Genomic DNA, 23,664 nt, shown 5'->3' with positions numbered 1-23,664 from the left:
TACACACCCACCACGGCTGGCGGAGCGATCTTCGGATCTGGCGGAGTGATATTCAGTTCTTCGGCGGAAGCACACGACCGAAGAGCGCTCCAGCCGGCGCACCTTTCCACACTCCCTCTCTCTGAATTCACATGTTGATAAACTTCGAGGAGCTTTTTGCAGATAATTTTACTATTATGGGACCGAAAAAAACCCCACCACAGGCTTGTGTTCAGCCGAAGAAGACACAAAACAAAATCACAGTCGAGGAGAAGAAGGAGATCATTGAGAAACACAAAGGTGTGCGTTTGTGGCGTCACATGTGCACACCGCGACGTCATGTGCATCTCAGCCTGACACATCTCTCACGCTGTGTGTCACTTCCCTGAGAGTAACTTTTTACGACCATTCTACAAATAAAGAGCCCGGTACCGTCCACCATTGCTACCATCCTTCGCCTAAAAGCTTTACACAAAGGCGTTATTTAGTCGATGCTTTCACGTGACTAATGACACCGAAATTGTCACGTGCGAGTTGACAGCTGGGGCGGGGCTGCCGCTCGCGACCTCCGCCAGCCGAAGAAGACACTTCAATTTCATTTCATTACAACGATTCGCTGTCACCTCACCAGTGACATGATTACGACGCCTCGCGCCTCACTGTGTCTTGTGCTGGCAAGTCGAAGAGTTTGCTTTGTTCGAGGTGATTGTTAGCCGCGATCGCGTAAGTTTGTTGCTTTCCGGTTTCCGATCGCGAGTGTGCCATTTCATTTTGCCTAGCTTGACAGGCTGGATGGATCGCCCCGCCCGCTTTCTTTTGTCGCGTTTTATCGTGCGTCCGTGGAATCATCAAACTCACGCCTTTTGTTGTAATAAAATCTCTGCCAGCACCTATGTGGAGGAGCTTGTTGCTGACCATAATGAGGTCCTCAACACAGAGAATTTGATTTGCCTTCAAGAGGACAAGCAGAAGCAGGCCATTCAGGAGTTGATGTGCAGGCTTTTATTGAACAGTTCCATCCAGAAAAGGGTATGAGAATCATCAACATGATGAATGATAATGTGATTGGATTGGATTTGCCTTTGTTAGTCTCGCAGTGGAGAAATTTACATTTCACAGCAGCAGAGTTATGAAAGGAATGAAAGTAGAAAAAACAAAATACATGAGCTGCTGGAAAGGCAGCCACTCTCGCTGCCCCGTCTTGAAGTCAAAAGAAAAATAAACAAACTAAATAACAAATAACATGACAACACAAAGACACAGATAGTAATTCATTCTTAAGCACTTTCTGTACCCTCTTTGTTACTCAAAGCAGTTCCACATGAAAGAGGATCAAAGCGTCTCTTCACCAGTGGATTGGATTGGATTGGATTGGATATGCCTTTATTAGTCTCACAGTGGAGAAATTTACATTTCACAGCAGCAAAGTGATGAAAGGAATGAAAGTCATCAGATGAAAGGATCAGGGATATCATGGTGGAACGTGCACGTCGACGACAAGCTAAATGTTGAAAGCAAACACACAGCTGTAGCATCCATTGACAAAGAGATTGTCTCACATCTCCTGTCCCACATAAATCCGCTTCATTTCCAAGCCGCGACAGTTCCACATACGCATCGGCGTTCTGCGCTGACGCTCCTGCTTATCGCGGGCTCCTCAAGCGATGCATTCATCCAGCTGCAAACTGTCCAACAGCACCGACCTTTCCGCTGAACAAAGCGGGGCTGTGAAGATGCTGCCCAATACAGGCGCAAAAAAGCACAATGGCCCCAGAGCTGTCCAGCGATGACAGTCGAATGGCACCGACATTCCTCCCATTCAAAAAAAGCACTGGCATATTCATGCTGCTAAAAAGGCGCAACCGCTCAGCACAGTCTCCTCCTTGATGAATGTCGTGGTCAAAAATGCTGAAAAACAATCTGTATCCATTCCACACGACACACAACAACGCAAAGTGTCAAAAGAAAACACAAAACAAGACAAAAACAACAAAAAAAGCAAGGCTCATGAGAGCACTTGCTGACGGCTGCCTACTCGGGCGCCATCTTGGACTCCTTTCCTTGCCTCAGTTTCGTAAGATCTTACAAGTCAGAAAGCAACAGGTGTTAATTAAGAGCCATCAACGACCATCACAAATGTAAATAAAGTGACTTTATTTTACTGTGCAATGTATTTCTTTCATTACAATACAGTAGCACATTTATTATACATAGAATAAGGTATGTTGTCTGTAGTTTTAAGGCTTATTTAGTTAAAAATTATATTTTATGGAGACCTGGGAACTGATTATTCTCATTTTAAACGTTTCCTATGGGGAAAAAAATTGGGATACACACTTTTCGCCTTACACACTCTGGGAACCAATTAAGTTCGTAAGCCAAGGTCTCCCTGTACTCCACTCGATAACGAACTACATCCGCGCTGAGTGCCCTCAAAGAAAGGGGGTATGGAAAACTAGTCCGGCAGCCACCGTGGCGCTGTTCGACCGTGTGGTTTGGTGTTCATCCGCCGAAAACTAGTCCGCCATCCACCGTGGCGCCGTGTGGTTTGGTTCGTTTGCCGAAAACTAGTTTGTCTGCCAAGATTATATTCTGGCGAATTTAATGTTCTTAAGGCGAAAAGTTGGTTAGCTAAAGCGTTCGTAAGCTACGGTATCACTGTATTGATATTGTGGCTTTCTATTTCGACCTCCTCTGACCTTGTTTACTTGTGCATGTTTTGTGGGGGGTTTGCTTCCATTGGAAACATACAAGGACTCCGGTTCTTTGTACAGACGGTTAATTCTTTTATGTGATTTCACTTGCATCATGACTCACCAACGACACCACCATAGAACTACAAACAAGTATAAAAATATAGCTATTATTTGCACACAAACATTTTGACTTTACATCAATGAAATAACACTTATGCATAAAATCGTACAAACCACTTTGCCCGCTTTCTGCTCCGAAATGGAAACTTTGATCTTTGTCTTTATCTTTCCTTGCTAAAGAGTACAGCGATAAAGCATGTCCATTCTCACCGTCTTCTCAGTAAAATGAAACTAAAGGACAGTGATACCTCGGTTTACGAACCCCTTGGTTACAAACTTTTTGATTTAAAGAAGTTGCTCAAGATCAACAATCATCACAAAGGTAAATAAAACGACGTTATTATATAGTACAGTTTATTTCTTTAATTATAATACCATAGCACATTTATTATACATACAATAAGGTATAATTTTTGTAGTTTTAAAGGTTGTGTCCATAATTTGTAAAATCACTTCAAATGACTTCTACTGAGCGCATTTTACAAAGATTCCACCGCATATAGCTATATTTTACGTTTTAAGACTGGCACTGAATATTTAGGAAGTCATGTTTTCGAGTTGGTGATGATCCCCTAAGTGACGTCACGGAGGTAACGCCAGTGACCGAGAAATCGACACACAATGCATTTTGGGTGCTTTGTTTGGTCTGAAAACATTGATGAGAAGGTTTCTTCAGCTGTCATCTGTACAAAAGTGAAGGTTTCGGACGTTTCGCCTCCTATCCAAGAGGCTTCGTCAGCGAACTAAAGTCTGACTGGTCGTATCGGCCCCATTTACGACCAGTCAGACTTTAGTTCGCTGACGAAGCCTCTTGGATAGGAGGCGAAACGTCCGAAACCTTCACTTTTGTACAGATGACGGCTGAAGAAACCTTCTCATCGATGGACCACTCCTGTACGACTGAGAGCTTACACAGACGTCTGAAAACATTGTGTTGATGGCGAAATTAGAAGGAAAACTACATAAATAACGTGATGTTGAATCGTTGTGTGTCGCAGCCAATTGCGGTAACACGCATAAAGGTGTAAGTTTACACAAATTCCCAGCGCACAAATCAGTCCATTTCCAACGGAGCTTGTGGCGCCATCTTGTGCATTTGCTGGGCGCTACATTGGGGTCCAGACGGCTCAAATTGATACGGAAGGACTTCTTTAATCGATTGCAAACGTTTATGCTTTCCTCTTTAGAACTATTTTAATCATTTTCATAGTAACAAGAAAACATCTTCTCCGAATCTGAACTCTCTGAAGCCATTGTTTTGATTCTGGAGCAAAGCAGTTTGAGAAGGAGTATCGTGCGGCGGGACTTTCTGAATCTGCCCAGTTCCGAGCTCATTTTGTGGCAGTTTTGGGACTCTTTAAGTCATTTTTATTGATGTTTTGCATTTAACTAAAAATATCAGCCTGCGTGTTTTGAGTATTTTAGATGCTATAAAACATTTTTCTGATGTCAGGAAACATAAAAAATGTCCTTTAAAGGACAACCGACGCCCCGGACGAGTTGTGTCCATAATTTGTAAATTCACTTCAAATGACTTCTACTTAGCGTATTATACAAACATTCCACCGCATATAGCTATATTTTACGTTTTAAGAATCGCGCTGAATATTCAGGAAGTCTCTGCCTTTGTCTGGGACGCTACATTTCTGTCATTGACGGCTCGAATTGATATGGGAGGACTCCTTTAATCGATTGCAAAAATGTATGCTTTCCTCTTCAGAACTATTTGAATCATATTTATTACTGGATGAGTAACAAGAAAGCATCTTCTTTGAATCTGAAGCCATTGTTTTGATTCTCGAGCAAGGCAAGATGTCTTGGTGTGACGTCACGAACTGGGGGTGGGACTTTCTGAAAACCCCCAATTCGCAGCTCAATTTGTTGCAGTTTTATCACACTTTAAGTCATTGTTATTGGTGTTTTGCATTTGACTAAAAATATCAGCCTGCGTGTTTTGGGTATTTTAGATGCTATAAAACGTTTTTTTTTTATTATGTCAGTTAGGAAACAAAAAAATGGTGTCGGTTGTCCTTTAAGGCTTAGAAAATTAGAAAGTAGAAAATTATGTTTTATGGGGACCTAGGAACTGATTATTCTCATTTTAATGGTTTCCTATGGGAATTTACTTTTTGGGATACACTCTTTTTGCATTACACACTCTGTCTGGGAACCAATTCAGTTCATAAACCAAGATATCACTGTAAAGAACCGTGGAAAGTAAAACCTGTACCGGAAGTCACAACAAACCAACATAATGAATGTCAAGAAAATAAAGCACAGCCACCTGCTGGTCAACTATGCGATAGCAGTTATAGACAAATGTATCAACAGCATTTCCAGGGGGGTTGACGTCACTCCGTGTTGCCTCTTATGCACGCGTTTCGTCTCGCGGGCGTCATGTTTTCAGATCACTTTTGTGTTCACGTTTCTTTTTGGAAGATGACAACACACGCAACGGTTTAATGAATTGGATGGCAAAGCCATTATTGTTTTTGTTTTTTTCCCAAGATGGCGGCGCGTGAACACGCAGCGGCTCCTCTCTCTCACGGCAAATTAGCGTTTTCGTGTTTATTATGTTTGTCAAAGTCATTATAAGTGCCTTGCACGCCGGGTCCGAGATGACAGTAATTTCATCTGTGCTGTATGTCAAGCATATTAGCACATTTGACAATAAAGCTGACTTTGACTTTTGACTTGAACTTTTTTGTGCAAGTGGCCAATGATTTTATCCCGCAGGACTACGAGCGTTTGGCAGCGCAGCTGGATGGCGCCACCATCCCGTTGTCCAAGAAAGTGCAGGATTTCATTTGGGCCACCTCCAAGATCCCCCTGGTGGAAGAAGCCGAGCGCTACGCTGATGGCCTGCAGGCCTTATCCCAAAACCTGTCCAGGTATGTCGCGGTGACGGGCGGCAACACGTGCGTGCATGTTGTTCTTCACGTGACTTCTTGTTAGGGTTGTGGAAGAAACAAAGGCCGAAGGTTTGGTGGACCTGACCAAGGTCTACAACAACATCGTCAATAGCATCAAAGCCGCCGAGACGGCGGCGAACGAGGCTGACGTAGCCACCGGCGAGACGCTGGAGGTGAGTGTCACCTCTCGGTTGGTGTCTTGGACTTTCCCTGTCGCAGTTTGCCTTTCTAACCTCTCGTGTTCACGTAGAACTTTGGTCAGCAGAACCTCAGCCAAACGGCCGAGTTGCTGCGCAACCGCAGTGTGGGCCTGAAGGAGGAAGTCGAAAAGCTCAGCCAGGAATTCAACCAAGGTATGAGGGCCTTCTTGCAGTGTCTGAAACTCATGACAAAAAGTTAGCGGACACCAGGGCAGACAACTTTGAAAGGTTTTCTGCCTGGCCATAACTTTGCCTGCCCCATTTTTCACAACTTGAAACACAATAAGACGACTAATCGCAAAAAAAACATTGTTGGAAAGTATTAAGGATTTTTTTAATTAAGGATGTACCTACCACAAATGCTCCCTTGCTTAATTATCTGGTAAATATCCCTTGCTGATGATTTTTTTTCAACGTCAAAGTCAAAGTCCTCTTTATTGTCAAATATGCTAATATGCATGATATACAGCAGAGCTGAAATTATTTTTCTCTCGGACCCAGCGTGCAATGCACTCATAATGTGGCTAAAAAAAGACAGACAATTGACAATACATGTAATTTCTGAATGTAAAGTTATGTAGTGTCGTATGTAAAGTGAGGTAGTGATGTATGTAAAGTGAGGTAGTGTCGTATGTAAAGTGACGTAGTGTAGCAATGCAAAAACAAACGCAAAAAAAGGTTGAAGTGGGGTTTTGCAGGAAAAAAAACGAAAAAAATAGAGTTAAGGATGGCAGTACAGCATGTAGCGTGTAGTCAGAGTTCTATGAATGTGGCAGTGGGAAGGGGCAGGGGGGCTGGGCTGGGAGGGAGTTGAGTCTCCTGACTGCCTGGTGGCAGATTTTGCTCCAGTTGTCGTTTGTCCATACACTTTTCGGCATGTTGCACAATGCAATGTTTGTGTTGCATCGTCTGCTACAAGCCACATGGACTCCTCTTTCTTTCCACGATGCTTTTAATAATAACGATACATTAATTTCTAAGCACCTTTCAAGGACACTTTACAGTCACTGGATAATGTATGTTTACATTTTGTAGTGTCATAAATTGTGTTAGCTTCTTTTGAATCTTTCTTCTGGAGCTGAGGTTCTCTTCATCTACTTTGGAAAATGATATGCAAATGCACGACCTTATAACGCTCGGGAAAGTCCGGAAGCATGAAGCAGGCTTCTGATTGGATGCCGTGCTGATTATGCAAATTGCCAAACGGACCGAAATTCAGAAATTTCCAAGCCGAACGAAGATTTTGAAATCTGAATAATTTATTCCGATTTTGAAATCTTCATTCAAACGTTGGCTTTATTGAATAAAGCCAACGTTTGATTTGAAAAAAAATTTGGGGCGGGCGGAGTCGTTTTGTAAGTTGTACACCCGACGTACACCCGACGTTTCAGACACTACTTCTTGACGGATGAAGTTGGCTGCCTCCCTGGAGCTCCTTTTCGCTGAAAAAGACATACGCGCCATTGAATTCGTTGATAACTTCTGCCATGAAATGCCAACTTAGCCATGTTCAATTCCTTCACTGCCATTTCCGAATTTATTTGAGAATTGAAGATATGACGTCGAGCACCATTCTCTAATTTCTTTGGGTTTTGTTTTTTCTTGTTTTTGTATTGATATTTTCTATTTATCCAGCTATCTAGCTACCTCCCTAGCTAGGTAGGTGACATTGAGAGTTTTGAAAGGCGCTTAAAAATCCAATGTATTATTATTATTATTATTTAAGAATTCACTCTTTTTTTCCGATGAAAGAAGGGAGTCTAAGGTTTCTAACGCTGTACTGAATGTTTATGTCGTCCTAAAATTCAATATTGTGTGGGTTCTGGAATTTGATTGACAATGACAAAAACCCTGGCACCGGAGTGGACATATTTTTGCACTTTGTCTGCCAGTCAATGAGTTAAGCATATTGTTTTGTTGTTTAAGCACATGCTGCATCTGTGTTTGTCTGCATGTTTTTTTTTCTCGGGCCATATTGTGGTTCTGGTTTGTCTTGGAGGGCCGTTCTGAATTTTGGAAAAGCTTATTTCTATGTTGGAGTCAAGACACCAATGTTTTGTGTTTTTCTGCCTCAGAGTTAAAACCTCAGCTGGAAGACACCAAGAAGCGAGTGAACGATGCCAAAAGCAAACAGAATCAAGTGGCCACCAACTTCCGTACGGTCCAGGACAAACTGAACTCCTCCTCCCGTAGGCCTCTCCAACACACCCAACGCACACCAAATGACACCCTGGTTGCTATGAATCCTTTGATGGTTTAGCAAGAAACGGTGGCGTGCTCTCATGCAGTTCTTATTCTTGTTGACAAGGAGTCGAGGCTCTTTTATTCACGCAGTCCGTATGCCCCCTTCCCCTTTCCACCTCATCCAAGGTCTTCATTGGATTGGCATTTCTTGTGTTCAGACGCTTTGTCTTTCTTTTCACTGTCAGAATGATTCCGAATCAACCTTGGCGTTGAAGCAAGATGCACGACGGCCTGCGGGTGGATTTGCCGGTCTTTTTCTTCTTTTCCTTTGGGCTTTTCCCTTCATGGGTCGCCACAGTCAATCAGTGTCCTCCATATAAGCCGGTTTTGTGCATCCTCTTCTCTCACACCAGGTGCCTTCATGTCCTCTTTGACAACATCCATAAACCTCCTCTTCGGTCTTCTTCTCGGTCTTCTGCCTGGCAGTTCAAGCCTCGGGATCCTTCTTCCAATATAGTCACTCTCTCTACTCTGGACATGTCCAAACAACCTCAGTATGGCCTCTCTGACTGTCTCTCCAAAGCCTCCAATATGAGTTGTCCCTCTGATCAACTCCTTCCTGATCCTATCCAACCTGGTCTCTCCTGGTCAGTGATCCTATCCAAACCTATCACTCCTGGTCACTAATCCTATCCAACTAGGTATCTCCTGGTCACTGATCCTATCCAACCTGGTTACTCATCCTATCCAACCTGGTCTCTCCTGGTCACTGATCCTATCCAACCCGGTCACTGCTGGTCACTGATCCTATCCAACCAGGTATCTCATGGTCACTGATCCTACCCAACCTGGTCACTCCTGGTCACTAATCCTATCCAACCTGGTCACTCCTGGTCACTGATCCTATCCAACCTGGTCACTCCTGGTCACTGATCCTATCCAACCTGGTCACCTCAATATCTTCATCTGTGCTACCTCCAGATCTGCTTCCTGTCTTTTCTTGTGTGGCACTGGCTCCAGTCCAAACATCATGGCTGCTCTCACCACAGTTTTACAGCCCTTTCCTTTCATTCTAGCTGAAACCCTTCTATCACACATCACACCTGACATTTTTCTCCAGCCGTTCCAGCCTGCCTGGAAATGCTTCTTCATCTCTTCACACATTCCATTGCTGTGGACAGCCGACCCCAAGTACTTAAAATCCTCCACCCTCTTTATCTATTCTCCCTGTAGCATCACCTTTACTTGGATCCCTCTCATTCACACATATATATTCCGTCTTGCTGCGACTGATCTTCATTCCTCTCCTTTCTAGGGCATATCTCCACCTCTCTAGTTTCTCCCCCAGCTGTTCCCTGCTCTCGCTACATATCACAAAGCTGGTCTGTGGAACAAGAAAAGGATTGTCAATCAAAAGCAATGTGTCCTACCCGATGAGCCATTTTGCGTGCAAACGGGTATTCCGGCGATGGCATCAAGTTCTTTTCTCAAAGCTCGTCTCTGATCCAAAGGGCCATTTCCAGGACCTTTTTGGTTGAAGTCCACCAAGAAGGCCTGCCGGAGCGTCAGGCAGCGCCTCGGCTATTTGTGGTGGCCGTCGTTGCTCTTTTTGAACTGGAAATATACAGTCGATATTAGCCGCATGAAGTCTGTCCACATACTGTATGGGCAACTAATCTCCAGAAAAGTATCCTCTCACTCCTGTGTGCCCCGCAGACCTCCGTCGGGACATTGACGCAGCCAAGCTAGCCGTGGATCAGGCCAATGCGTCCGTCTGGCAAGTCAACAATGTCCTCCGTCCCATCAGAGAGCAACTGGAGCAGTGGCAGCAGTCTTACGGCGACAGCAACGCCACAAACAAGGACGTCAACCAGGCTCTGATGGAGGCCAACAAGACGGGTAGGAACTGTCACGTGCACCACATTGTAGACTCCGTGTCAAAAGGGCAAGTCAGTCACATTTCTCCAACCTCCTTAGTTCTGACAAATAAATGTTACTCTTGAGGAATTCCGACTGTATCATATGAATGCACTTTCATTTCGTCACATTATTTGTTGACATCGGTACAATTACAAGTTCAAGGGGACAGACTGGATATCCCTGTTTTCACAATGGAATAGTTGGCAAATCTCTGACATTCTTTGGCAAAAGACCCCCTGAATCCTGCTGGATCAAGAAGACCCCTGAATCCTGATGGATCAAAAAGAACCCCTGAATCCTGCTGGTTCAAGAAGACCCCTTGAATCCTGCTGGATCAAGAAGACCCCTGAATCCTGCTGGATCAAGAATACCCCATGAATCCTGCTGGATCAAGAAGACCCCCTGAATCCTGCTGGATCAAGGATACCCCCTCAATATTGCTGGATCAAGGATCACCCTGAATATTTCTGGGTCAAGAAGACCCCCTGAATCTTGCTGATCAAGAAGACCCCCTGAATCCTGCTGGATCAAGAAGACCCCCTGAATCCTACTCGACCAAGAAGATCCCCTGAATCCTGCTGGATCAAGGAGACCCCCTGAATCCAGCTGGACCAAGGAGACCCCCTGAATCCTGCTGGATCAAGGAGACCCCCTGAATCCTGCTGGATCAAGAAGACCCCCTGAATCCTACTCGACCAAGAAGACCCCCTGAATCCTGCTGGATCAAGGAGACCCCCTGAATCCAGCTGGACCAAGGAGACCCCCTGAATCCTGCTGGATCAAGGAGACCCCCTGAATCCAGCTGGACCAAGGAGACCCCCTGAATCCAGCTGGACCAAGAAGACCCCCTGAATGCTGCTGGATCAAGGAGACCCCCTGAATCCTGCTGGATCCAGGAGACCCCCTGAATCCTGCTGGATCAAGAAAACCCCCTGAATCTTGCTGGATCAAGAAGACCCCTGAATCCTGCTGGATCAAGAAGACCCCCTGAATCCTGCAGACCCCCTGAATCCTGCTGGATCAAGAAGACCCTTTTTCTGTCTTCCTGAAAGCAGCCTGTTTGGACGGACGGGGCAGTCCTGTCCCATCAAATTCTGGTGGTTCTTTGGCATGTACCGTTATTCGGATCACATCTGGTCTTGCTTGCTCAAATAACAGCCACCATTCAGTAGATTTGTAGATTTATTTCTGATTAATGACTGTCGCTCTGGACCCGAGATGGAGCATTAGTCTATTTTCAATAGTACAGCTCGCTACTCTTGTCTACTTGGATGGTGGGTGCTTGGGTATCAAACTATGAACGCTTGCTTCAAACCAGCACACCAACGGAATGTGTGTGTTGTGGACTGATCACTCTGATCGTGTCACAGGATCATCAGCCTGAAAGATCGCCATTAGCAGTGTCTGAAACAACATCTTCCGGGGCATGCAACTTTTCCGTCGGGCGGACAACTTACAAAACGTCTCCGCCCGGGTCGCCGACAACTCCTTCAAGAAGAAAAAAAAACAAAGATGTGTTTTCAAATCAAACGTTTGCTTTATTTAATAAAAAAAATGGGACAGGCAACTTTATGGCCGGGCAGGCAACTTTTCAGAGTTGTCTGCCCTCCTGTCCGCGAACAACTTTTTGTCAGGAGTTCCAGACACTGCCATTAGCCTTTGCAATGATAAACGTGCTTTGTGTCTCACTGACCCGGCGCAGTCCACATGCTGGGCGACACCCTCCCGCTCCTCCTGAACAAGCTGGACAAGCTGCACAATCGCTCCATGCAGACGCCAAACATCTCGGTCAGCATCAACCGCATCCGCCAGCTTATCCAGCAAGCTCGCAACGCCGCCAGCAAGGTACGTGCGCCAACCACCGCAACAACGGGGTCGGCGGTCGGCGCTTCCCGGGGCTTTGACATCCAGACTTCGTTTTAATCTCAAAAGTAGTCCGGTCCTGATAGACTTTGACAGCCTCAGTCACCAGTTTGTGGACATTGATCTGAAATGGGTGCTCATTCCACCACCAGACCCTCGCTGCATCCTTCGCTAATGCAAGAGCAGTTTCAAGTCAAATACAATTTTTAACCTGAAATAAGAGAACTGGTGAGGGAGCAAAAATGACAAGAGAGCTGGCTGAAGAGTCCGCCTGCTCAACCAACAGCTGCCCAAGTGGAAGCCAAGTTCCAAAAATCTCCCCTTTTATCATTTTTGAAACGTGTATGTTGTTTATCTGGCTACCAGGCTGGCTATGTAGCTGGCTATCTATTTGCTATCTATTTGCTGGCTATTTGCTATCTATCTGGCTAGATGGTCATTGAGCTTGCTGTCTATTAGCTATCTATTTGGTGTCTATTAGCTATCTATCTGGCTAGCTGGCTATCTAGCAAGCCATCTATTTGGTGTATGTTAGATATCTATCTGGCTAGCTGGTTATCTAGGTAGCTATCTATTAGCTAGCTTGCTAACTCGCTATTAGGTAGCTTGCTGGCTATCTAGTTGCTATCTATTCGTTGGCTATTAGCTATTTATCTTGTTAGCTGGCTATCTGTTCGCTATCTATTTGGTGTATATTATCTATCTATCTAGATAGCTAACTAGCTATTGTCTAGCTAACTATCTATGAGATGGCTAACTAGCTATGAGCTAGCTAACTAATCATTCGCTAGCTAACTAGCTATTCACTAGCTTACTAGCTATTCGCTAGCTAACAAGCTATTCGTTAGCTAACAAGCTATTCGCTAGCTAATAGGCTATTCGCTTTCTATCTGAGTTATTCCGGGTTGAGTGAATGCTGGCGCTTGTGGGTACCGCTGCTCACCCACCGAAAAAACGTATCTGTGACTGTAAAGTCACCTTAAGAGTTTTGAAAGGCGCTTAGAAATCAAATGGATTATTATTAGTGACGCGGCCAGTCCAAGGAGAGGAAAGACCATTTTTTCAACCTTTGATTCGTCCTTTCATTATGAATGAGATTTTTCCATTTATTTTTTTAAATATCATCTCACTTCCTCTGAGCTCTGAAGTCAAAAATGAGGATTTTTTTAAGATAAAATATTGACCTCCAAATTCAGTAGAACACGTGCTGATGCAGAAACAGTAGCTGCTAAAAACTAGCCCCTCTGTCACAATCCATCCGTCTCGGACCTCTACGTCACCATTTGCAGCCATTTTAGCTGCCGCCTGAAAGAGGATGAAATGCTTTCATAATAATAATCATACATTTGATTTGTAAGCGCATTTCAAAACTCTCACGGCCACTTTTCAGTGAAATGTACAGTTCTTCTGTGGGTGAGCAGCGGCAGCCACACGCGCCATTGTTCACTCAACCCGGAAGTAACTCAAATAGATTGAAAGCTAGCTGATATATAGCTAATAGCTAGCCATCTAGGTAGCTAGCCAGATAGATAGCTAATAGCTAGATAGATAGTGAATGTGTAGCTAGGTAGCTAGCCAGCTAGATAGCTAGCCAGATAGCTAGCTAGATAGCGAATATATAGCCGGTTAGATAGCCAGCTAGACAGCTAATAGATAGAAAATAGATAGCTAGCTATTCGTTGCACAAATTAGACCACCTTCAGCAAGACGAACAGTTAAAATAATAATAATAATAATAAAAAAAAAAATAATAATAATAATAATAATACATTTGATTTCTAAGCGCCTTTCATAACTAACGGTCACTTTCCAGTTACTTTTGAAGGTGATGGAGACGGCCTTGTGTCTGGTCTTCCTTGTGGCATTTTAGGTGAGCGTTCCTGTGAAGTTCAACGGCGCGTCGGGCATTCAGGTGCGCACGCCGCCCAACTTGGCCGACCTGGCGTCTTACACCTCCCTCAAATTCTACATCACCTTGCCCGAAGCGGCGGCGCGCTCCCGCCGACAAGACGACACTGCCAAACAGTTTGTCTTCTACCTCGGAAACAAAGACGTAAGTGTCGACGTGACAAGAACACACACGGAATCTGATTTGATGTTGCGCACCCACCCTTGGCATTACGAGTTAGGGATTAGAAGACAGGCAGGCAGAGAGAGACAGAGATTGGATTGGATTGGATTGGATTGGATTGGATTGGATTTGCCTTTATTAGTCTCACAGTTTTTCGCTAGATAATATAGATAAAATAGAAGATAATCTATTAGCTATATAGCTAGCTAGCTATTAGCTATCTATTCAATAGGTATTAGCTATCTATTCGCTAGCTATTATCTATCTATTCATTAGATAGATAAGAGTATCCGATAGAATGATGAGTCTGAAGCTAGAAATTGAAGGTGTGATCTTCCATGTTGTTTGTGGGTATACCCCACAAGTAGGATGTGAGCTGGCGGAGAAGGAGAAATTTTGTTTGGAGTTTGATGAAGTCATACAGAACATCCCGAGAAGTGAGATGGTTGTAATTGGTGGAGACTTCAATGGACATGTTGGCGCAGGAAACAAAGATGATGAGGAGGTGATTGTCACGGTTTGCGAGGTGGTGATGGCGGGTGCGGATCCCAAAAAGCAGGCAGGAGGGAGCAGGAGGTTGTTTGACAAATTGTATTAAAATAAAGGTCAGCAGGAACAAAACGTAAAACATCAAAATCATCTGAATGGAAAAAATACAAAGTAGCAAAAGAAGACCAAAAGTAAAAGTGCGCCAAGGTTAAACAAACACATGCACAGCATGCAGCAAACAAGCAGCAAACAATGAACCGACAACGGATGGTCGTGCTGGGTGTCCTTTTAAGTGACAGTGATTATAACGACCAGCACCTGCGAGGCTGCCGGCAGGGCTGACGTCGCTACCCGTTGGTCGCCAATCTGATCGGGACGACCAGCACCTGTGCAGGTGCAGGCGGGGCCGACAGCGCCCCCCATTGGTCGCCAACCAGATCATGACAGTGATGGGCAGGTTTGGACTCCAGATGAGGAACGCTGAAGGACAGATGGTGGGTGACTTTGCTAAGAGAATGGAAATGGCTATTGTGAATACTTTCTTTCAGAAGAGACAGGAACATGGGGGGGACCTATAAGAGTGGAGGCCGAAGTACACAGATAGACTACATTTTGTGTCAACGGCGCTATCTAAAGGAAATCAGTGACTGCAAAGTAGTGGTTGGTGAGAGTGTAGCCAGACAGCATAGGTTGGTGGTGTGTAGGATGACACTGGCAGTGAGGAAGATGAAGAAACCAAAGCCTGAAGTGAGGACAAAATGGTGGAAGTTGAAAATGGAAGAGTGTTGCATGACATTTAGGAAGGAGGTAAGACAAGCACTGGGTGGAAAAGAGGTTCTTCCAGATGACTTCCAAACTACAGCGAACATAATCAGAGACACAGGTCGGAAAGTACTTGGTGTATCGAGTGGAAGAAAGGTAGATAAGGAGACTTGGTGGTGGAATGGGGAGGTGCAGGAGTGTATACAGAGAAAGAGGTTAGCAAAGAAGAAGTGGGACACTGAGAGGACGGACGAGAGTAGACAGCTGTACAAGGAGATGCAGCGCACGGTTATAGTAAAGTTGGTAAAGGCCAAACAAGAGGCCTATGATGACTTGTATACTCGGCTGGACAGCAAGGAAGGCGAGACTGATCTTTACAGGCTGGCGAGACAGAGTGACAAAGATGGTAGGGACCTGCAGCAGGTTCGGGTGATTAAGGATAGAGATGGCAATGTATTAACAGGTGCCAGTAGTGTTATGGTAAGAGAGAAAGAGTACTTTGAAGAATTGATGAATGCGGAAAATGAGAAGGAACAAAGAGTAGAAGACGTGACTGTTGTGGACCAAGACGTAGTAAACATTAGCAAGGATGAAGTGAGGAGGGCGCTGAAGAGGATGAAGTGGGTGAAAGGCACTCGGGCCTGATGATTTACCAATCGAGGTATGGAAGTGTCTTGGAGAGGGGGCGGTGATGTTCCTGACTGGGTTATTCAACAAGATCTTAGATGGTGAACAGATGCCTGAAGAATGGAGACGGACTGTACTCGTGCCCATTTTTAAGAACAAAGGAGTTCAGAGTTGTACTAACTACAGAGGAGTAAAGTTGATGAGCCATACAATGGAACTCTGGGAAAGTGTAGTTGAAGCTAGACTAAGAGCAGAAGTGAACATTTGTGAACAGCAGTATGGCTTTATGCCAAAAAAGAGTAGGACAGATGCAGTGTTTGCTTTAAGAATGCTGATAGAGAAGTACAGAGAAGGTCAGAAGGAATTGCATTGTGTCTTTGTAGATCTGGAGAAAGCGTACGACAGGGTGCCCAGAGAAGAGCTGTGGTGTTGCATGAGGAAGTCTGGAGTGACAGAAAAGTAGTCAGAGCGGTGCAAGACATGTATCATGACTGTAAGACAGTTGTGAGGTGTGCTGTCGGTGTGACGGAGGAATTCAAGGTGGAGGTGGGACTCCACCAGGGGTCAGCTCTGAGCCCCTTCTTATTTGCTATGGTGATGGACAGGCTGACAGACGATGTTAGACAAGAATCTCCTTGGACCATGATGTTTGCAGATGACATTGTGATCTGTAGCGAGTTCGGGGATCAGGTGGCGGTGAAACTCGAGATGTGGCGATATGCCCTGAAAAGGAGAGGAATGAAGATCAGTCGCAGCAAGACGGAATATATGTGTGAATGAGAGGGATCCAAGTGCAAGAGTGATGCTACAGGGAGAAGAGATAAAGAAGGTGGAGGATTTTAAGTACTTGGGGTCAACTGTCCAGAGCAATGGAGAGAGTGGAAAAGAGGTGAAGAAGCGTGTCCAGGCATGGAGAAAAATGTCAGGTGTGATGTGTGATAGAAGGGTTTCAGCTAGGATGAAAGGAAAAGTGTATAAAACAGTGGTGAGACGAGCCATGATATTTGGACTGGAGACAGTGCCACTGAAGAAAAGACAGGAAGCAGAGCTGGAGGTAGCAGAGCTGAAGATGTTGAGGTTTTCTTTGCGAGGGACCAGGTTGGATAGAATCAGGAATGAGTCCATTAGAGGGACAACTCATATTAGAGGCTTTGGAGAGAAAGTCAGAGTGGCCAGACTGAGATGGTTTGGACATGTCCAGAGGAGAGAGAGTGACTATATCGGGAGAAGGATGCTGAGCCTTGAACTGCCAGGCAGGAGACCGAGAGGAAGACCGAAGAGGAGGTTTATGGATGTGGTAAAAGAGGACATGAAGGTAGCTGGTGTAAGAGAAGAGGATGCACAAAACCGGGATAGATGGAGGACATTGATTCGCTGTGGCGACCCCTGAGGGGAAAAGCAGAAAGGAAAAGAACAAGATTATTATTATTATTACTATTACTATTATTATTTTTCTACCATTATTACTATGATGATTATTATTATTACTATTGTTAGTATTGTTATTATTGTTGTTATTATTATTATTGTCATAATAATAATATAATAATAATTATTATTATTATTATTATTATTGTTAGTGTTAGTGTTGTTGTTGTTATTGTTATTACTACTACTATTATTATTATTATTATTATTATTGTATTTATTTTATTATTATTATTATTATTATTATTATTATTATTAATATTATTGGATTGGATTGGATATGCCTTTATTAGTCTCACAGTGTAGAAATTTACATTTCACAGCAGCAAAGTGATGAAAGGAATGAAAGTAGAAAAACAAAACACATGAGCTGCTGGAAAGGCAGCCACTCTCGCGGCGCCGTCTTGAAGTGAAAATAACAACAACAACAAAAAACCTAAATAACAAATAATATGACAGCATAGAGACAATATGACAAAACAAAGACACAGAGAGACATTCATTCTTCAGTACTTGCTGTACCCTCTTTGTGATGACATGAAGCAGTTCTAGATGACAGAGGAGAGGATCAAAGCGTCTTTCCACCAGGGGATCAGGGACATCATGGTGGAATGTGCACGTCGACTACAAGCTAAATGTTGAAAGCAAACACGCAGCTTTAGCATCCATTGACGAAAAGAGATTATCTCACATCCCCTGTTCCACATAAATCTGCTTCAATTCCAAGCCGCAACAGTTCCACATACGCATCGGCGCTCTGCGCTGACGCTCCTTTCTTCTTATCGCGGGTTCCTCAAGCCATGCATCCATCCAGCCGCAGACTGCCAACAGCACTGACCTTCCACTGAACAAAGCGGGGCTGTGAAGATGCTGCCCATTACAGGCGCAAAAAAGCACAATGGCCCCTTCGGTGTCCAGCGATGGCAGTCGAATGGCACCGACATTCCTCCCATTCAAAAACAGTACTGGCATATTCATGCTGCCAAAAAGGCGCAACCGCTCAGCACAGTCTCCTCCTTGATGAATGTCGTGGTCAAAAATGCAGAAAAACAATCTGTATCCGTTCCACGCGATGCACAATAACACAAAGTGACAAAAGAAAACACAAAACAAGACAAAAAAAAAAAAAAGCAAGGCTCATGAGAGCACTTGCTGAGGCTGCCTACTTGGGCGCCATCTTGGACTTCATTATTATGGTTATTATTATTATGGTTATTATCATTAATATTAATATTAGTGTTGTTGTTGTTATATAAAAAAACTGTCTCTTTAGTCCCAGAAAGACTTCCTGGGAATGGCGCTGGAAGGGAGGAGGCTACGCTGGTACTTTAACATTGGAGGAGAAACGGCCGATGTTTTAATGTCTGAGGACGTCCAGTCCAATGGCAACTTTAACAGTGTGGTCCTGGAGAGGTATCGTATGGTCCACGCGGGACACGGAGGACTTTGAATTGTCTTTCTGACCTATTTTGTTTTGTGTGTGTGTGTGTGTGTGTGTGTGTGTGTGTGTGTGTGTGTGTGTGTGTGTGTGTGTGTGTGTGTGTGTGTGTGTGTGTGTGTGTGTGTGTGTGTGTTGAAGGATCTTGCAGTATGGTCAGATGTCCATGTCTTCGGAGGCTTCTGAAGGCGACCAGAGGGTCACCAAGACCTATGTCGAGGCAGGAGGAGATCAAGGACTTCTTAACCTGTTGACCAGTGACACTGTCTTCTATGTGGGGGGGTACCCCAGCACTTTTAAGGTACACGTCCACCACCTTCAAAAAACACATCCGATGAGATTGGATTAGCCTTTATTAGTCTGGCAGTGGACAAATGGACATTTCACAGCAGCAAAGTGATGAAAGGAAGAGTAACCCGAAGGCGAAACTATTGAATGAACAAAGATTGGATCAGGAAATCTGAGTCAGGTGTGCACATGTCTGTGTTGGTTAAGGAGTTTGGGATGCTGAAAATGACCATCGGCAGCATCCTAAAAACAGACAAGAGAAAGTCAGTGATGTGGCTAAAGCAGGGGTGTCAAACTCTGGTCCTGGAGGGCCGCCGTCCTACATGTTTTCCAAGTCTTCCTATTGCAACGCACCTAATTCAAGGGAACAGGCTCATGTCAGACTTTCGCAGAGCTTGCTAATGATCTGATCATTAGAATCAGGTGTGTCCATTGAACCTGTTCCCTTGAATCGGGTGCGTTGGAACATGGAGGTTTGGAAAACATGTAGGACGGCGGCCCTCCAGGACCGGATTTTGACACCCCTGGGCTAAAGGATCTTGGCAAAAAACAACAACCACAGGATCTTTTGAGAAATACAACAACCACAAATATTAAAAGAAGTGGATCAGTTTTATTCTCATCAAATGAGAAACATCTGACAGAAAATTATTTGTGAAAAAGCAAATGCAGAAAAAATTGAAAATACTGTAAAGTCTCGTTATATCGATATCGGATATATCGATAGTCCTGGTTATATCGATACTATTTCTATCGATGAGAAGGTTTCTTCAGTCGTCATCTGTACAAAAGTGAAGGTTTCGGACGTTTCGCCTCCTATCCAAGAGGCTTCGTCAGCTGACGAAGCCTCTTGGCTCTAGGAGGCGAAACGTCCGAAACCTTCACTTTTGTACAGATGACGACTGAAGAAACCTTCTCATCGATGGACCACTCCTGTACGACTGAGAGTTTACACAGACATACTATTTCTATGCACGCACGGAGAAGATTACATGCAAACAGGGTCGGATATATCGATAGTCCCGGTTATATCGATATTTTTTCGGACTCCCTTGAATATCGATATAACGAGACTTTACTGTAATCCAAAAACCCTGAAGAGTATGATTTGAAAGCTAGCAAAGGGTGTTAGTGTGCCCTGTGATTGGCTAGCGACCGGTCCAGGATGTTGATAAAAATATCAGCAAGTACAATAGATGGTGAACAAAAAACTACTTTATTCTAATGAGACAGAGAAAGCACTTCTCGTCTCGGTGGGACGAAGACATGAGCACAAGAGCACAAAGAACAAAGAGAAAGAGCTCCCGCTCTGACAAGTTTTTAAACATACAGAGTGGCGATCTGTTGTCCAATCAGTTGCGAACAAGTCGACCTTTCCCGTCCAATCGGTTACGAGCAACTCAGTGTTGGGCGGGTCTCAGATTGAAGTTGGAGCCGCTGCCTTTTCCTTCCACGGCTATTGTACTAATAAGACTGATAGTTTTATTTAACTAAATTAGACTGAAATTAAACGTGCACAATTCATAATATATACTAAGCTAAACATGAAAAAACATATGTTTACTTAATCTAAACATGAAATAACGTAATATGTTTACTAATGTGCATAAACACTCTATCATTCCCTCCTGTTGTACATTTAAACATCAGTTCATACATTTCCAAAAGATTTCATGCATGCACGTCATACTAATTGCACAGGGAACCATTCTAATCTCATCTATCCAACGTCTAATATTATTTAACTTACCATGGAGAAGGCGAAAAACCTCTATCACAATTTTGCTGCTGTGATATATAACCTCTCCATTTTTGAGGGTTTTTAATGAGGAAAACTCCTTCTCGGCTCTCCGTTGTCTTTTTTTGCTTTTGTTCTTTGGAGCAACCACTCTCTGGCCATGGTGTACTATCCCTAGCTACAACACTGGGTCCCCTTCACGCATTTGTTGATACAAAACCTTTGCGTAATTCACCTGGGAATTAGTTATCATATTCATTAGCATTGTTCTTAAGCATGGAATAATACAACCAATGACTAAGAAAATAAGCACAATCACAATTGCGAATGGGATAAACAGTCTGAGCAAAGTCTTATACCAAGAGCCCCCAAAGAGCCCGTCAAAGATCCACGGTTGATCAGGCCGGTGATCTTTGGCCATGGCATCTCTGAGATCCCTGACAACAGACAGAGCATCAGTCATGTTTATGGAATTCGCTTCTTCGGGTATGTACGTACAACAAGTATCACCCACCATAGCACAGACGCCCCCTTGTGGCGCGGTCAAAAGGTCCAAAACCATTCTATTTTGCAGCACCATTTGTCTAATTGCTGCAATTTCAGTGTTTTGCATTTCATCTACTTCCAAACTGGCGTTTACAAACACTTGAAACCTGTAGTCAATTGTTTCAATTCGTAGCATGTTTTTAGCTACTCCAATTTGTGGAAAAAGAGCTAACATTACCTTACTTCCCGTGCTATGGTGTTTGAATTGTTCTGGAACATCAGTTCCCCAGATCGAATCGTGGGGCTTAAACGACACTCTTCTTTTCACATGATGGTGTGCTGGACGACTGGTAACGATGAAAGTATTGTCAGTCACAGTAACAGGTGCGCACATACCGTAGGCTTTCGGGGGAATAAAAGAATATACTTTCCAACCACATAACCACCAAAGATGTGAAGATACAGGTAAAATGGTGACATTGGTGTTTAACGGTAGCACGTATAAACATCTATTCTCATCTATAAAACCTAGATTTTGACCTGTACCGTACATTGCAACGCATACTGGTAATCGCAATCCGCTCTCGGTCATAACCTGATTTTCAGTTTCCAAAATGGTATCCAAACTTGGAACAATCTCTCCTCTCGAAGCATTGCGAAGAACTGGAAAATGTTGATCAGGTTTATGCGAAGATATTAACATATACGCAGCTCGAGCCATTTTATCTCCAAATACCTTTGAATGCACTCTTTGTTGCGTTACAGAATGTGGCATAAAAGAACAAACAAAGCAATTACTTTTCCTATTTTGTTTAGCAATTAATGTAGCATAACGATACCACGTGTTTGATAACAACGGATTCCAGTCATGTTTTTCTCCTGCAAATGGTTGATATAATGCGTCCATGACATCTGAATTTTGGCTTTTTTGTCAGGTGTTTCCATCCAGGCTGTCGGTTTGATGTGCGGTTTGCGCTGGAAAGGCGATGTCACGACTGGTGTTGTCAAAGATGACAACATGCATATAGTTACAGGAAAACCAGTGTGATGTTCACGAAAATCAGGACAGAGTCTCAAGTCCATGCATCCCGCAACCTTGTGGGTTACGATAACGAGTTGGATATCTGTCATTGTGCCAGTTCCAGTTCCTAACCAGTTCCCTTGAGTTATCTTTCTGACAATTCGTTTCGCTTCTTGGGCACAGCTATTTTGAACCCATTTTGTTTTGGGCTCAGAATGGACCACAACGGAGTCCCAACCAGTGGTCCAAGTCTTCCCTGACTTGATACGAGCGTACCAAGAACCATGAGGGTAATCACTTCCCGTTTGTCGTGCTTCGTTCCTGAGGATGTTAAGAGGAAATGAGATGATTCCTGCATCTTGTAGTGGCAAGCAGGCTACAGGATGTGCCATGCTAGGGCACTTTTCTGTCATCGTTGGTTGCAATGGTGGAGTTTGGCAGGCTGATGGAATGGGAGGCTTTACGTGCGTCATCTGGATTGCCTCCACTAATTCATACAGCAAGATGATGTGGACCAAACCCATGGCTATTGAGTGGTTTGGCTCCGTCTCTCTTCCACCTGCTCCGGATCTGGTTGGTGAACGATTTTGCAGTGGCTTTGATGCACCCAGGTGGACCTCTCGGCGATTTTGATGGCAGTTGGCGTGGTTATCAGCACGGTGAATGGCCCCTCCGACTTTGGTGCAGACCTTGATCAGCGCCTTCGGGGAGCCCAGCAGCCTCTCTGTTCCTGTAAAGGGAACACAGGACTGCGGCAGTACACGTGCTGTGGACCTCTTTGTTGTTGTACAACATTTCACACAACCATTTTGCCAACAAAGCGCCTGGATCTGAATTATTCTTTTAGAATAAAATGCAACTGGTCTCAGCTTTTGTCCATGCTTTTGTAACAGGACTGAAGTCATGTATTTGTCTTTGCAGTCAACTGTTTGAACAAAAGGTTTGTCATAGTCAGGTAAAGCTAAGACACTAGTGTTTGCTATCAAATTTTTTAATTCTGTAAATGCTTTACTGCCCTCTTCGGTCCACTGAATAGAGTCTTTCAGTGCCATTTCGTCTTGGTATATAAGTGTCAATAATGGTTGGGTAACTTGTGCATAATGCGGAATCCAAGTTCTGCAATAATTGCACAGTCCCAAAAACGTCATCATCTGTTTTTTCGTCTTAGGTCGAGGAACCTGCAAAATTGTCTGTTTTCTCTTAGTTGTCAACTCTCTTCCCTTTCTTGACAAAAGATGTCCTAAGAAAACTACTTCTTGTTGACAGAACTGCAATTTATCCAAAGAAGCTTTGTTACCTGTATTCGCTAAATACTGGAACAAATCTATTGATACAGTCTTGTTCTCATCTGCAGTCGGTGAAGCAATTAAGATGTCGTCAACATGCAAAAGAATCTGAGAAGATTCAGGATGTTTAAAATCAGCAATACACGAAGACATTTC

At 44.0% G+C, this 23,664-nt stretch overlaps 1 protein-coding gene across 1 annotated transcript in view; it reads left to right on the top strand.

The window, feature by feature from the left end:
• The window catches only part of lama5 (laminin, alpha 5), a 223,022-nt gene that overhangs the window by 169,663 nt on the left and 29,695 nt on the right, over positions 1-23,664 (top strand). Inside the window, exons 55-63 of the mRNA XM_089015936.1 lie at positions 5,532-5,686; positions 5,751-5,880; positions 5,958-6,060; positions 7,983-8,096; positions 9,808-9,990; positions 11,714-11,856; positions 13,745-13,927; positions 18,525-18,664; positions 18,831-18,990. Coding sequence (XP_088872062.1) covers positions 5,532-5,686; positions 5,751-5,880; positions 5,958-6,060; positions 7,983-8,096; positions 9,808-9,990; positions 11,714-11,856; positions 13,745-13,927; positions 18,525-18,664; positions 18,831-18,990 — 1,311 coding nt within the window. The remainder of the gene's footprint in view (positions 1-5,531; positions 5,687-5,750; positions 5,881-5,957; positions 6,061-7,982; positions 8,097-9,807; positions 9,991-11,713; positions 11,857-13,744; positions 13,928-18,524; positions 18,665-18,830; positions 18,991-23,664) is intronic.

The sequence above is a fragment of the Hippocampus bargibanti genome, linkage group LG01 (assembly GCF_051943395.1).
Source record: "Hippocampus bargibanti isolate YZ-2025 linkage group LG01, ASM5194339v1, whole genome shotgun sequence".
Taxonomy (NCBI): domain Eukaryota; kingdom Metazoa; phylum Chordata; class Actinopteri; order Syngnathiformes; family Syngnathidae; genus Hippocampus; species Hippocampus bargibanti.
Note: the sequence above shows the minus strand (reverse complement) of the source record. Positions and strands in the feature narration are given on the sequence as shown.